General features: G+C 46.4%; 1 protein-coding gene and 1 long non-coding RNA gene across 2 annotated transcripts in view; both read right to left on the bottom strand.

Annotated features, from left to right (window-relative positions):
• The window catches only part of LOC125436469 (tudor domain-containing protein 10-like), a 10,840-nt gene extending 3,804 nt beyond the window's left edge, over nucleotides 1-7,036 (bottom strand). The window contains exons 1-4 of the mRNA XM_048503493.1: nucleotides 6,916-7,036; nucleotides 4,718-4,796; nucleotides 771-918; nucleotides 130-275 (exon numbers count right to left, since the gene is read on the bottom strand). Of these exons, the coding sequence (XP_048359450.1) occupies nucleotides 130-275; nucleotides 771-918; nucleotides 4,718-4,796; nucleotides 6,916-7,036 (494 nt within the window). The remainder of the gene's footprint in view (nucleotides 1-129; nucleotides 276-770; nucleotides 919-4,717; nucleotides 4,797-6,915) is intronic.
• A 1,567-nt stretch (nucleotides 7,037-8,603) lies between these two features.
• On the bottom strand, nucleotides 8,604-14,688 carry LOC125427169. Its single transcript, XR_007243642.1, has 3 exons — nucleotides 14,626-14,688; nucleotides 10,937-11,007; nucleotides 8,604-8,674 (listed from the first exon to the last, which is right to left on the bottom strand). It is a non-coding gene; the product is annotated as an uncharacterized LOC125427169 (long non-coding RNA).
• Between the last annotated feature and the right edge of the window lie 1,760 nt (nucleotides 14,689-16,448).

Below are 16,448 nucleotides of genomic sequence, written 5' to 3'. Positions count from 1 at the left end.
GTGTTGAAGGCAGGCGGGATCTGTTATCTGTGCCCTTGGTTGTGGTTGTTCTGGGACCTCTGACTGACCACATGCTGGCCTAGAGAGACTGCCCCTGATGTAAGCATACATGGTTATATTTGCTTGTACCTATTCCAGGCGGTACCTTCCTCTCCCACAATGCACTCCGCCATACACCGCGTTCCTCGCTGGACTTCCTGTTTCGGCAGGAAGGGCATCTGGGATTCAACTTCTGCCAAAATGGAGAACAGCCTCTGCATGTTCCGATGGCTTTCCTACATTTAAAAAATTTGTAAAGTGATTTCAGCTTAAGAACATAAGAAAGAGCCTGCTGGATCAGACCAGAGTCTATCTAGTCCAGCACTCTGCTACTCGCAGTGGCCCACCAGGTGCCTTTGGGAGCTCACATGCAGGATGTGAAAGCAATGGCCTGCTGCTGCTGCTGCTGCTGCTGCTGCTGCTCCCGAGCACCTGGTCTGCTAAGGCATTTGCAACCTCAGATCAAGGAGGATCAAGATTGGAAGCCATAGATCGACTTCTCCATCAATCTGCCCAAGCCCCTTTTAAAGCTATCCAGGTTAGTGGCCACCTCCTGTGGCAGCATATTCCAAACACCAATCACATGTTGCGTGAAAAAATGTTTCCTTTTATTAGTCCTAATTCTTCCCCCCAGCATTTTCAATGGATGCCCCCTGGTTCTAGTACTGTGAGAAAGAGAGCAAAATTTCTCTCCGTCGACATTTTCTACCCCGGCTCTCTTCATTACCAACCTCCGTGAGGTGAATTGCCCAAAAGTACGGTGTCTGGGGCACTGTGTCGGTCACAAGGAGGGCTGCTTCTCCGGAGATCTTGCAGATGGTTCCCAGCCAGTCCGGGACCACAAAGCAGTCCCGCAACATCTGCACCAAGAAAGAACTTCTAGGAAACAACACAAACAGCGTGAAGAGCAATCATGCAATCACCAGCAGCCATTCGCACATACAAATGAGCCTTGAATCGAAGGGACGCAGGCTGGATGGCTGGAAATTTCACAACATTCAGGCCTGACCGACAATAAACCCATTTTTCTGTTAGGACCCATGAGCCTCTGTTGGGATATTTGCAAGGGTCTGTCACAACTAAGTCATGAAAGGGTTAACTGTGTGTATGTTCACATGTTGCTGAGGTCACTGCTCTACTGATTAGCTACTGGTCAGTCAGACTTTGCTTTCATTCCAGTGGTCACGTATGTCAGACTCTCAAACGTGGAAATAACAGAGACCGTAGGAAAGTCCTAAAGCAGTTTATTCCAGGTAACACGATGAGTAACAATGCAAAGCAGGATCTGAGCTAGAGAGCCCCAAAGCAGGATCTGAGCCCCCCCCCCCCCAATTTCGTCCCACACCAAATGTCCACTACAGTATCTACAGCTATTGTACTACAAAGCTTCAAAGAACCTGGGAACCTTTCACACCTCTTTGTAGATGGGCTGGCGCCAGGAGATTGCTAGGAAGGGTAGAGGGAAACAGGAAAGCATTTACCGGAGAACATTTGCAATTCACGCACAGCAAGACATCTAGGTACTGACAGGCATGATCCTGACAACGTAGTCAGAGGTTATAAAGTTAACTCTCTTTGTTTGAGCACCACGATGCAGACACCATGAGATAGAGAAGCATGTAGCCCAGACCAAGTATGCAGTACTGAAGAAGAAGAAGAAGAAGAAGAAGAAGAAGAAGAAGAAGAAGAAGAAGAAGAAGAAGAAGAAGAAGAAGAAGAAGAAGAAGAAGAAGAAGAAGAAGAAGAAGAAGAGGAGGAGGAGTAGGAGTAGGAGGAGTTTGGATTTATATCCCCCCTTTCTCTCCTGCAGGACACTCAAAGGGGCTTACAATCTCCTTGCCCGTCCCCCCTCACAACAAACACCCTGTGAGGTAGGTGGGGCTGAGAGAGCTCCGAGAAGCTGTGACTAGCCCAAGGTCACCCAGCTGGCGTGTGTGGGAGTGTACAGGCTAATCTGAATTCCCCAGATAAGCCTCCACAGCTCAGGCGGCAGAGCGGAGAAACAAACCCGGTTCCTCCAGATTAGATACACGAGCTCTTAACCTCCTACGCCACTGCTGCTCCTATAGATATTTAACAGGAAAGGATAGCGTTTCTTATTTTATCTTCGTGTAACCCTCCTTTACACAGCAGCAGTGGCGTAATGGCTAAGAGCAGTGGCTAAGAGCAGGTGCACTCTGATCTGGAGGAACCAGGTTTGATTCCCAGCTCTGCCGCTTGTGGAGGCTTATCTGAGGAATGTTGTGAGGGGGGAAGGGCAAGGAGATTGTAAGCCCCTTTGAGTCTCCTACAGGAGAGAAAGGGAGGATATAAATCCAAACCACTCCTCCTCCTCCTCCTCCTCTTCTTCTTCTTGTTAGTGAACGCATTTATACAAAAGCAACTGAGGATAAGTCTCTTCTATTACTCTATATTAAATTGGCTGCAGTCTCTTTACGAGCAGGCGCAGTTCTATTGGTTTCGGACTCGATCACAAACAAGGCCCATCCCTTCCCTCTAGGTTTTAAATCAGCCCTGCAAAGCGCCGATTGTTGCTGTGGCAAAGGGTCACTGTAGTCATCTTGCACAGAAGTACCCTGGGTTGGATCACAGAATCATAGAGTTGGGAGAGACCCCAAGGGCCATCGAGTCCAACCCCCTGCAATGCAGGAACACTCAATCAAAGCACCCCTGACAGATGTTCATCCAGCCTCCGTTTAAAAGCCTCCAAAGGAGGAGACTCCACCACACTCCGAGGCAGTGAACTGCACTGTCGAACAGCCCTGACAGTCAGGACGTTCTTCCTAATGTTTAGGTGGAATCTCTTTTTGTGCACCTTGAACCAGTGGTAGGATCCAAACATTTTAGTAGCAGGTTCCCATGGTGGTGGGATTCAAACAGTGGTGTAGCGCCAATGGGGCTGGGCGTGGCACGACGGGGGCGTGGCCAGGCATTCCAGGGGTGCTGTGGTGCTTGCGTTTAGAAATCCCAACCATCCTGGGGTCGAAGACTTCCTAATACAGGACACGTGTGTCCTAAATCTGAAGCTTGTAGATTTATTTTCATTACACGTAGCTATTGGTATTTGGAAGTGTCTATCACAGCCAGTCATGAAAAGTGTTAATTATCTCTGGGTAAACAGGATGTTGAGGTCACAGTCCAATGAGCTGACCTGTTGGTTTGTCATTGGCCAGTATGATAGCTATTACTTATATGTTTGTGAGCGTGTATACCTGAAGTTATATAGTTAGCTTGCCTTCTTTATTCCCAACCTCAAACTCTGGTTCTGACCAGTGGTGGGATCCAAAAGTTTTAGTAACAGGTTCCCATGGTGGTGGGATTCAAATTGTGGCATAGCGCCAATGGGGCGTGGTGGGGCACGACGGGGGCGTGGCCGGGCATTCTGGGGCGGAGCATTCCTGGGCAGGGCTGTGGCAAGGATGCAGCCGCTGCGCCGGTCCTTGGGTGGGAATCGAATGCACGCAGGCGCAGGCTGCCACGCACGCCGGTGCACCTCCTGCTAGACTGCTTCAAGTTCTGTGCGCTACTGCTGAGAGGAGGGGCGTAACTAAGGCAAAAATCACGTGGCAAAATCACCAATTAGCAACCCCCTCTCGGCACACACAAAGAATTAGTAACCTACTCTCGGGAACCTGTGAAAACCTGCTGGATCCCACCTCTGGTTCTGACTCTCAGTCCTTGTGACAGCCAGTGTGGTGTATTTGTATTTGTAATTTGATTTATACCCCGCTGTATCCCCGATGGGCTCAGGGCAGCTAACAACATAATAAAACAATATACATTATAACAAAGCAAATATTACACGAAAACAACATAAGAATGAAATTTCCGATGGTGACTTAAACACTCCAAGCCTAACTATGAGCTAATAACAATAACAGCAGCACTACAGAGTACATATCAATGCTAAATTCATACTGTCAATGCATTAATAATAAATCAGTATGTTAAGAACAATACATTAACAATCCATCAGCATAACAAATATCAATATATAGACAATATCAACAGACTGTTTTGTGACATTGGAATTTAGTGGTTAAGAGCAAGCGGATCCTAATCTGGAGAACCGGGTTTGATTCCCCACCTGAGTGGCAGAGGCTTATCTGGTGAACCAGATGCGTTTCCACACTCCTGAATTCCCGCTGGGTGACCTCGGGCTAGTCACAGTTCTCTCAGGACCCTCTCATCCCCACGCACCTCACAAGTTGTGTGTTGTGGGTAAAGGAAGGGAAAGGAGCTTGTAAGCCACCTTGAGTCTCCTTACAGGAGAGAAAGATGGGGTATAAATCCAAACTCTTCTTCCTTTAAATATGTAACAGAACAGTACAGTATTTATTGTTTTATCCCCATGTTACCCTACCCCTTTGGCTAGTAAACCTTTATACTGAGCGACTCATTGCTATCTGGTCTTTACTGGTGTTCAGCGGAACTGTTAATAATTCAGCAACACCAACCTTCCTCAAGCAATTTATATCATTCTGTCATCGTCCATTTGATCCTCGCAACAGCTTGTGAGACAAATTAAGCTTGGAAAGTGAGACTAGTCCAAGGGGATCCAGCAAGCTCCTAGACCAAAGCGGGGATTTGAACTTGAGTCTCCCAGATACGAATCTGACTCTGTAACCACTATTGACTATTTCAAGCCTCTTTTGTGACACGGGAAAGTTCTCCTTACCTCATTTCCAGGGGAACCGCATATAAGCTCTTCTTCTTTGGAGGTGGTACGGCCTCGACATCAGATTTTGGAACGAGGGCTGTGGGAAACGACAAAAAACAAGAAAACATCCGCTCAAATGCATTTGATCTAGCAAATGGGTTGATGAAAAGCTACCAGTGATGAAAGCACAAAATGTAACCTCGCTTCCAGATGGAAGGCCCAGAGAAGAAACAATCCGACACAAAAATGCCTCTCTCCGGCAGAGTGTTGGAGTGCACAACCTGACCTGGTTCACCAGATAAGCCTCCACAGCTCAAGTGGCAGAGCTGGGAATCAAACCCGGTTCTCCAGATTAGAGTCCACATGCTCTTGACCACGGCATCACGCTGGAGCAACCTCACACAGAACCTGAACTTCTGGGGTTCAGCGGAAAGGTGCTGTTGGCTGTCAGGGTCTGTGACTGAAGAGTGGCATCTCTCGTTCTCCCTGCTGACATCTTTTGTGTTGGAAAACAGAGTGAGAACCAGTTTGTTTTTATACTCGAAGAAATTCTGAGGGCTGTGTTTGGATTGGACCTCAATCCGTGAGGGGCTGTAAGAGGAACCTGTTGGTTCCCAGCAACCCAGTGCATTTTCTGAGTTGTGTCCTGCAGTGATCTCAAAGTGAAGCAGCTGTAGGCGACAACAACACCTATAGAGCTCCTATGCTCAGAAAGGAACAGAAGAAGAAGAAGAAGAAGAAGAAGAAGAAGAAGAAGAAGAAGAAGAGGAGGAGGAGGAGGAGGAGGAGGAGGAGGAGGAGGAGGAGGAGTTTGGATTTATATTCCCCCTTTCTCTCCTGCAGGAGACTCAAAGGGGCTGACAATCTCCTTGCCCTTCCCCCCTCACAACAAACACCCTGTGAGGGAGGTGAGGCTGAGAGAGCTCCGAGAAGCTGTGACTAGCCCAAGGTCCCCCAGCTGGCATGGGTGGGAGTGTACAGGCTAATCTGAATTCCCCAGATAAGCCTCCACAGCTCAGGTGGCAGAGCTGGGAATCAAACCTGGTTCCTCCAGATTAGATACATGAGCTCTTAACCTCCTACGCCACTGCTGCTCCTGCATCCATTCCTGGAAAACCAGGTGGGCTCCGTTTTCATAGAATCATAGAGTTGAGAGAGACCCCAGGGGCCATCCAGTCCAACTTCCTGCCATGCAGGAACACACAATCAACGCACTCCTGCCAGGTAGCCATCCAGCCTCTTTAAAAATCTCCAGACTCCACCACACTCCCAGGTAGTGCATTCCACTGTCGATCGGCCCTTACCATCAGGAGGTTTTTCCTGAGGCTTAGGTGGAATCTCTTTTCCTTCACCTTGAACCCATGACTCCTGGTCCTGGTCTCTGAGGCAGCAGAAAACAAGCTTGCTCCCTCACCAACATGACATCCCTTCAAATATCTAAACATGACTATCATGTCACCCTTTAAACCTTCTCTCCTCCAGACTAAACATCCCCAAGTCTTCATAGGGCAGTGATGGCAAACCTTTTCAAGACCGTGCCCAAATTGCAACCCAAAACCCACTTATTTATCGCAAAGTGCCAACATGGCAATTTAACCTGAATACTGAGGTTTTAGTGTAGAAAAAACGGTTGGCTCCGAGGCGTGCGTTACTTGGGAGTAAGCTTGGTGGTAGTTGGTGGCTTTGCTTTGAAGCAACCGTCCAACTCTTCCAATAGGTGAATCACGACCCTAGGAGGGTTTACTCGGAAGCAAGCCCCATTGTCAGCAACTGAGCTGACTCCCAGGTAAAGGATTGTGCTTTAGTTCTTTGCATGAAAATCAGTGGGGGTTTAACAGCGCTTAACAGGGCTACCTACACTGCTTCCCCAAAACTAGGTCTTAGGTTTAATGCTAATAATCGAGCCCAGCAGCCCAGGGCAGCTTAGATGTGCGCGTGCCCACAGAGAGGGCTCTGAGTGCCACCTCTGGCACCCGTGCCATAGGTTCGCCACCACTGTCATAGGGCATGGATTCCAGACCTTTGACCGTTTTGGTTGCCCTCCTGGGAACCAGTTCCAGCTTGTCAATGCCCTTCTTGAATTGCGGTGCCCAGAACTGTACACAGTATTCCAGGTGAGGTCTGACCAATGCAGAACAAAGAAATACAATTACATCTCTCACTCTAGACGCTATACTCCTATTGATACAGCCCAGAATCGCATTGGCTTTCCATACCACTCAGATGGACGTGAAAGGAGCCTGCCTCTTTGTACTCCGGCAGACCTCCAAAGGTCCCCATTGGACAGCACGGCAGCGCCAGGTTGTTTGGCGAAAGATTTGACGCCTCGTCGAGCATTTGGTTGCCAACCTCCAGGTGGCACCTAGAGATCTCGCACTATTATAATTGATCTCCAAATGACCAAGATCGGGTCCTCCGGAGGGTGGACTCTATGGTTTTGTGACCTGCGGAGGTCCCTTCCACCCACGAGCCATGCCTCCCCAGGCTCCGTCCCCCAATTCTGCAGGTGTTTCCCAACCAAGAGCTGGCAAGCTCTTCTCAAACAAAGACAAGTGTTGAGAAATCGTAACAAAAAAATGTAACGTACCATTGCTGACCACGGACAATCCATTAAAGACTGGTTCCAAATCCTATGGGGGGGGGGGGGGGGGGGGGGAATCAAAGTTTTATCACCAACCAAGAAACAAACATATAAAGAGAAACAAGCTTGGCTGTACACCTTATAAAACCTTGGTGAGTTCCACAGGGCCTGTAAGACCGAGCTGTTCCCCCGGGCCTTTGGTGAGGCCAGCCGCAGATCTACCGTCCCCCATTGAGTCTGCCAGTTTTCCATCTTGGGCCCTGCCTTTCCCCCTCCCAGTCTTTCTGATCAGGCGCCTGTCTTTAATCTTGCTTGCTTTTAACTTTGTCATTTAAATTTTAAGAAACTGCTGCTGTGGAAATTTGTTTTAATGTGGTTAGTTTTAGTTATGTATTTTATGTGCTGTTATTGGAACAGCTGTATTGTGAGCCGCCTCGAGCCCTTTGGGGGTGAGGCGGCCTATAAATCTAATAAATAATAATTATTATTATAATTATAGTAATTGTATTGCCACTAGGGTGTTGTGGGTTTACTGGGCTGTATGGCCATGTCCCAGTAGCATTTTCTCCTGTCCCAGTAGCATTTTCTCCTGAACTGTGACTAGCCCAAGGGCACCCAGCTGGCATGTGTTGGAGTGCACGGGCAAACCTGAATTCCCCAGATAAGCCTCCACAGCTCAGGCAGCAGAGCGGGGAATCAAACCCGGTTCCTCCAGATTAGAATGCACCTGCTCTTAACCGCTACGCCACTGCTGCTCTTCTTATATAGTTTACATAAAAAGGGTTTGGGTTGTTTGTTTGTGAGTTTGCATATCTGTGTTACTTTGTTGCACTTTACATCACATTGTAATTAACACCATAGCCACAACACTGACCGCGGGAGAGTGTTTTGTTTTTGTAGACATCTGGCTGACTACCAGAGAATTTTTTAGGCCAGCCAAGCCTAAGAAACATGGACTGTATATATAGTGATACAAGGCAATGAGCTAATTGGTATATGCAATTAGTTTGAGTATAAATTCAATAGATAATTCATAAACCGTTCATAAAGATTATTTATAAAGCTCATTGCCTTGTATCACTATATATACAGTCCATGTTTCTTAGGCTTGGCTGGCCTAAAAAAATTTTTAGTATTGGTTTGACTGTATATATTTGCTGATCTGTTTAATATGACTACCAGAGAAAACAGTGCAAGGCACGGGACTTGAGGGGTCTTTGGCCTAACCCGATACGGCTGCTCTTATCTTTACCGGCATCTCCAGGGGGTTCTTCTTGGGGTCTGGGTTTCTCTCCTCGGCCACAATTAGCTGCTGCCCCTTCACCATGATCCCGTTGAGCTTCTGTATGGCAGACAGAGCCAACTCCGGGGAAGCCAATTCGACAAAGGCGAAACTGAAATGGGAGCAGAAGAAGAGTTTGGATTTATATCCCCCCTTTCTCTCCTGCAGGAGACTCAAAGGGGCTGACAACCTCCTTGCCCTTCCCCCCTCACAACAAACACCCTGTGAGGTGGGTGGGGCTGAGAGAGCTCCGAGAAGCTGTGACTAGCCCAAGGTCACCCAGCTGGCGTGTGTGGGAGTGCACAGGCTAATCTGAATTCCCCAGATAAGCCTCCACAGCTCAGGCGGCAGAGCTGGGAATCAAACCCAGTTCCTCCAGATTAGATACACGAGCTCTTAACCTCCTACGCCACTGCTGCTCCCTGCACGGTTAACCACTAGTGTTCCGTCCTTTTCGCAGCACGTCCTTTCCGCAGCAACATTTAAATTAAAACAATAACTTAAGTTTTACATTAAAATATAAATTATTTGTATTCGCGATCTCTAAATTAAAATGCCCCATCAAATACTTTCCACGTCAGATGTTTTTGCAGCTTCTTCAGCTAGTCTAAGTTAACCTCCAGTACTTTGGAACATCAGTTCAAACAGCGCTTTAAGTACTTTGCTCGTAATTTCCTAGCCGCCAGGGCAAAGAGAGCCATCTTGTAAGAAACATAGGAATCAATATCAGATAGTAAGAAAATCAGTTTCTCATCATTGGACAAAAAAGCTGTCCTAGGTAGTATTGGCTCCAAAAACCTTTTCCTTATTTCTGAATATAAAGGACAGGAGAGTATATAATGAAAGAGATCCTCAGGCTCTTGTTTTCCACAGATACAAAAGCGCTGAGAAAATGGTATTCGTGTGTATCTACCACTAAGCACTGCTGAAGGCATTGATTGAAATCTAATAGAAGTATAAGCTATTCTTCGGTTTCTCGTTAGTGTAGTGGTCAGATATGTAGCTCTAATATGATCCCTTTTAAATAGTTTATACCATGGAGCAGTTTTTGTCTGAACTATTAATTGTCTGTTTATTCTGGCATCTTCTCTGTACACCCAGTCTTGGAGTTCAGCATTGGATGTTGAAACTCTTAATAAGAAGAGAAGAAGAAGTGTTTGGATTTATATCCCCCCTTTCTCTCCTGCAGGAGACTCAAAGGGGCTTACAATCTCCTTGCCCTTCCCCCCTCACAACAAACACCTTGTGAGGTGTGTGGGGCTGAGAGAGCTCCGAGAAGCTGTGACTAGCCCAAGGTCACCCAGCTGGCGTGCGTGGGAGTGTACAGGCTAATCTGAATTCCCCAGATAAGCCTCCACAGCTCAGGCGGCAGAGCTGGGAATCAAACCCGGTTCCTCCAGATTAGATACACGAGCTCTTAACCTCCTATGCCACTGCTGCATAAATCATCTGGAATAGTGTACCGAGATCGAATTTTTTTCGAAAAAGGTAGAGCGGTTTTTATTTTTTGTCATCAGGAGAGTAAAAGACTGATGACCCAAGGATTCCTTATTATCTGAGCTGTTTTTTCCCCCCAGGCCTTCAGGATTGCAAGATGAGCACGTGATTCAATTGATGGTAAACCCAACTCTGCCCTCACAAGGAACCGTCAACATTTCTGAGGCTGCCGTATCAGATTAATGTCCCCACACACCTACTTTAAACTGCAAACAAAATATTTGGGGTGTATAAGGGACGAGGGGCGGTAATTTTAAAAACAGGGGAAAGAGGGGAGACGGATACTGAGTTCCGTACCTTCTGGCATTTCCCGAAATGCGCAACTGCATCGTGCTTAAACTGCACCATGTCCATTTGTAGGGGTGAGCCCCGCGAACCCAGCAGAGCCTCAGAAAGAGCACAGGCACACCTGCGCCACCTGTGCCCTTCTGGGCACACACGCTCACCTGCCCCGAGACCCCCATGAGTCATAGGTCATGAAATGCCTGACTCACTGTCACAAGATGTCCCATACAAAGGGACAAAGGGGCGCTTGCCCCCAGGTATGGATTAGGCCCGGACAGGAACGTTTCCCCTACTCCCGTCACGCGGCCCCTATGGGTCATACTTACTGTGCTGAGTAGCTACTCCCAGCTCTCCCGCCTCCCGCCCCGCCTCTTGGGAAACCCTGATAAAAGGTGCCAGGGACCAGACCACGGGAGAGTTGCCAGATCCACGGATCACGCTTCCTGCCTTTGGCTCTCTCCACCGGATGATATCGCCGCGTCTCGCCTCTTCCTTGCGACCCTCGCGGGCCGACTTCATCCATTCCCAACTAAAAGTAATGTCCACGAAGAAGAAAAGCCAGAAGTCTGGGTGAGAGAAAACACGAGGGTACCTTCTCATAGAGTTCTGCCGAACCTTGACCGTCTTCAGGTTGAAATCCCGAAACAAGACTGCGATCTCCACCTGCAACGGAAACCCCAAAGATTCGTCCCAAATTGCTACCAGGGAGGAGACATCACGTGGACAGCATCCCCTTCCTCCCAAACACCACGCTCGGCTCTTTGATGTTGCTTCCTCCACGCTCCCTTCGAAGGACTTTACAGTGCATCAGCAAGCCTTTATTGGCATAGACAACAGTACAACAATAGTTAAAAAACTGATTAAAAAATTTATACAGTACAGGAAATAAATGTTAAGTGGAAGGAAATCTAATGGCATTTAGTAATTTCCAGAAGAAAGTCTGCCACTATCATACAGAGAGGAGGATCAGGGTTGTCCAGCAAGTAGTGTAATCTACTTGGGAGATGGGGTAAATGTAAAGGAGTAAGATTCACATACTTGGATCTGATTTCCTTGAATCTGAAACAGTGTAGTGATTGGTGGGCCAGAGATTCAACTGAGCCATCATTCCACGGGCACAATCTATTAGCCTTGTCTTGCTTGTTAAATCTGCCATGTAACAAGGCAGAAGGCATAACATTAAACCTGGCAAGCATTATGGCTCTCCTTTGAGCAGGGTTTATTAAGCAATACAAGAAGTGTGCCAAGTGGCCCTGTTCAAAAGGGAGAGAAAAATACAGGGGGGAGCACGTTTTCTTGGCTGCGGTGATTAGGGTAGAGAACTCTCTATCCAATAGTTGACCTTTTAATTTTCTATAAGCTTCTGAGTAGGACAAAGGGCAAAGTGAATCCACTGACAGTCCAATAGAAGCCATTTTTTCTTCGATTATGGAAGGGGTTGGAATGGGTGTCAGAGAGCAGACGGTGGACCAAGGAATTACAGTCCGAGAGAAAATGGATTCGCAGCCAGAATCCAAAAGCCCTCAGCCAAGCGGCTGATTCCAAGGAGTTTTGACCTAACTCCAGACAAAAGGCTGCATAGGGCACGCAATTTGGGAGTTCAGTTATCTTATGAAAAAATTTGAATTGAAGGGTATTCAAGGAGTGGTTAATAGCTTGAATCCAAATTGGGACTCCGTAAAGCAATCTCGAGGCGACTTTGGCATTGAAAAATTTGAAGGCAGGAGGGATAAAGGAATGGCCACAGCTGTAGAAGAAACGTAGTAATGCTGACATACTGTTAGATGTAGCTAGGAGAGCGGCCTCCCTATGGGTTGCCCATGAAAGGTTATAGGACATAGGTGTCAAACTCGCGGCCCTCCAGATGTTATGGACTACAGTTCCCATCATCCCCTGCCAGCATGATGGGAACTGTAGTCCATAACATCTGGAGGGCTGCAAGTTTGACACCTGTGTTATAGGAGAATGAAAGGCCAAGGTACTTATAGCACTTAACCTGTTCAATTTAGGTGCTATTCATTGCCCATGTGAGCTTCTTAAAGCGCCTAGAGTAGACCAATACCTTGGTTTTTTCATAATTGTCAGTCTGTTGGATTCACAGTAATCCACACAGCGCTTCATTAAGTGTCTGAGGCCAACTCTGGATCGAGAGAGAAGGACAGAGTCATCTGCATAGAGCAGGATTGGGATGTACCCAGTTTTGGGGAATGGCTGTTCACTGCTGAGAGAGCAGAGGGGAGGTCACTTAAGAAAAGATTGAAAAGAGTGGGGGCCAGGACGCAGCCCTGTTGAACCCCTTTGGAAATTGAAGACTTTACAGTGGAACCTCGGTTTTCATCAGTTTCGGTTTTCATCAATTTTTTCAGTGAAAAATTTGTCTCGGTTTTCATTTATTTGCCTCGGTTTTCATCGATTTGCAGTAAGGTGCAGAGGTTTGTGAAGAAAAATCTCCCGGGCAAAGCTGTTGCAGGCCGTGTCTGCAACTTGTTTAATGACAATGTCTTGCCACATTTCAGACAAATTTTAAAGAGGCGTCAGAAACAGACCTCTTCGGACAGCTTTCTGGTGCGACATTGGTCCACTGGCTCTGAAGCTGGTCCTAGTGTTATTGTTTGTTACTGTTTTCAGCCTTACACACTATGTTCATTCACCCAAAAAATGTGTTTTTGGTATTTTTTTTGGAGTGCCTAGAACAGATTGATTGGATTTACGTTGATTCCAATGGAAAAGTTTGCCTCTGTTTTCATTGGTTTCGGTTTTCATTGATCCTTTTTGGACAGATTACCAATGAAAATTGACGTTCCACAGTATTATTATGTTTAATCTCAATGCTGCCAGTTCTTTCGCTGGCTCTTGGTCTTTCAATACAATTCGAGACCCACTCAGAGCCCTAGGGTGTCATAACATATTGAAGAAGAGGAAGAGGAGGAGGAGGAGTTTGTATTTATACCCCACCTTTCTCTCCTGTAAGGAGACTCTAGGTGGCTTACAAGCTCCTTTCCCCACAACAGACACCTTGTGAGGTCAGTGGGGCTGAGAGAGTTCTGAGAGAACTGTGACTAGCCCAAGGTCACCCAGCAGGAATGTAGGAGCGTGGAAACACATCTGGTTCACCAGATAAGCCTCTGCCACTCAGGTGGAGGAATGGGGAATCAAACCTGGTTCCGCAGATTAGAATCCACCTGCTTCTTAACCACTACACCACGCTGGCTCTATTGGCTGCCTTCTGAATCTGACAGAGATTGATTCTGTCAATTTGAAGATGTTTCAAGTGCTGCTCTAGTGTTTTCCGAATGGCACGCAGGGTACTGATTATTATTATTATTGACTTATTATTATTATTGACTTGCTCAGCCAAAGACTGATTGATATGGAATTTCAGTCCCTTCACCCAGTACAACCTGCAGTATGTTCCCCAGATTTTCTAAACCTACCCATCCTACATGGGAAGATAGCAAAATACTTCTATAGTCTCGACAGTCCATCTCGTCGCAGAGCATTTATGCTTGCCAGAGTAAACGCCTTTCCGTCTAAAGTTACAATCGGGAGATTTCAAGGTGTTTTATTTGCTGACAGACTATGCCCATGCTCTGTAAATGCCGTGGATACAATACAGCATATCCTCCTAGAATGTCAGCTACACTCTGCATTACATAGTCACTATATAATCCCGATTATTAAAGCTAAAACAAATTTGGCTTCGGCTTATGTAGTGAAGTATTTACTTAGTGATGCATCTTCTGAGATAACCTTTAGGGTCGCTACATATCTAGCGGAAGTAATATCTCAAAGACGGTACTAAAATGTGTCCCTCAATGTATCAAACCATCTAAATTACATTGATTTAATGTCTGAGGCTCAAGTCATTGTAATAAACATGAGAAGTCATTCAAATCGGTTTTAATTAACATATGGATACCACAATAGGTCTCCAGAAAGTTTGTGTATAATTTATCCTAACTTAGTGTACTGGATTCCTCGTTGTATTGCTGTTTATCCTACAGACATACTGTATGCAGAATTATTTATGCCTAATAAAGGTTTACTGTACTGTACTGACTTGAGTTCACTACAATGATATTTGGACTCTGCATGGACCCAAAGCAGGGTTGATTTTCCCCTTACGCCTTCCTTCCCCGTTTGGCTGTGATCTAGTCCACGTTCCTTTCCCCAAGCATCCCTCAAAAAGCATTTTATAGTCAAGAGTAGAAGGGTCTGTCGTGGCTGCTTCCCATGCACAAAAACGAAGAAAGACAAACACACAAAAAGAAAAGCCACCACCTCAGTGACATCGAAGGGGAGATTTCCAACAAAAATTTTTGATTTCTTATCCTTCAAGGACTCTGAAAACACAAAGGAAAGAAAATTTAGCCACACAATACTGACTTTGGCCACAATAACATTTAACAACAGGCCTTTAAAACATATATATATAAGAACATAAGAACATAAGAACTGGCCTGCTGGATCAGACCAGAGTCCATCTAGTCCAGCACTCTGCTACTCGCAGTGGCCCACCAGGTGCCTTTGGGAGCTCACAGGCAGGAGGTGAAAGCAATGGCCTTCTGCTGCTGCTGCTCCTGAGCACCTGGTCTGCTAAGGCATTTGCAATCTGAGATCAAGGCAGATCAAGACTGGTAGCCATAGATCGACTTCTCCTCCATAAATCTATCCAAGCCCCTTTTAAAGCCATCCAGGTTAGCGGCCATCACTACCTCCTGTGGCAGCATATTCCAAACACCAATCACACGTTGTGTGAAGAAGTGTTTCCTTTTATTAGTCCTAATTCTTCCGCCCAGCATTTTCAATGAATGCTCCCTGGTTCTAGTATTGTGAGAAAGAGAGAAAAATTTCTCTCTGTCAACATTTTCTACACCATGCATAATTTTATAGACTTCAATCATATAGGTAGGTAGGTAGGTAGGTAGGTAGGTAGGTAGGTAGGTAGGTAGGGTAGGTAGGTAGGTAGGTAGGTAGGTAGGTAGGTAGGTAGGTAGGTAGGTAGGTAGGTAGGTAGGTAGGTAGGTAGGTAGGTAGGTAGGTAGGTAGGTAGGTAGGTAGGTAGGTAGGTAGGTAGATAGATAGATAGATAGATAGATAGATAGATAGATAGATAGATAGATAGATAGATAGATAGATAGATTTGTGTATGTACATCAGTGATGGGATTCAGCCAGTTCGCATCATCAGTGGTGGAATTCAGCCGGTTCACACCGGTACCTGATTTTTTGTTGAGTTCAGCAAACTGGTTGTTAAAAGTGGCTTTCAGAGTCCCAGGTGCTAAAACCCCATCACCCGCTCTCCTAGGGGAGGGTGAACGAGGAAGCTTTCAGAGCCCCCCCTCCCAGGGAAGCGAGGGGGCTTTCAGAGCAGTGCCGGCAAGGCCCCGTTGCCCCTCATCCACCCCCACAAAAAGTTCCTTTGTAACAGGTAAGTGGGTGGCCGAGGGGGCCAAACCAGTTGTTGAATTATGAGAATCCCACCATTAGTGTACATACACACACACAGAATATGTATGTGTATGTGTGTGTATATATGTATGTATATATACACATATGTGTATGCATAAATGCACACACACACACACTCTGTGTTCCCAGTCTTATAAAACAAGGACACACTAACTTTTGTGTAGTAAGATTTGTTTTCCTTCAGAAAAATCCCTTGTGGTCGAAGGATAATAATACAGTGCTATCAGGTAACAACTTACACATGGCAACCTGGGATTTTCAAGGTGAGGTGAAGTAGTGTGCTATTGCTCCCCTTTGTATAGGAACCCCAGACTTCCATGGTGGTGTCCCCTCCAAATACTGACAAGATTGGACTAGTCTGAGCTATTCAGACTGCATGTGGTCTATTCGTTTATTTCAAATCACCAAAACAAGGGAGCATATTTTCTGGATAATTGAACACACAACTAATTTGTGTTCAGTGATCCTGAAGTACTGAGAAGCAAGTGTGTTGGGGGTGGGGGGTGGGGTTTTGACAAAGAACGGCTTAATTTGCGAGATAAATGGCACCTTCACATGGAAAAGCGGGATATCCTATTATACAAAAGGCTAGTCATGGAGGCGACGACGCACTTCCAGCCAATCGGCATCCAC

Source organism: Sphaerodactylus townsendi, linkage group LG01, assembly GCF_021028975.2.
Source record: "Sphaerodactylus townsendi isolate TG3544 linkage group LG01, MPM_Stown_v2.3, whole genome shotgun sequence".
Lineage (NCBI taxonomy): Eukaryota > Metazoa > Chordata > Lepidosauria > Squamata > Sphaerodactylidae > Sphaerodactylus > Sphaerodactylus townsendi.
Note: the sequence above shows the minus strand (reverse complement) of the source record. Positions and strands in the feature narration are given on the sequence as shown.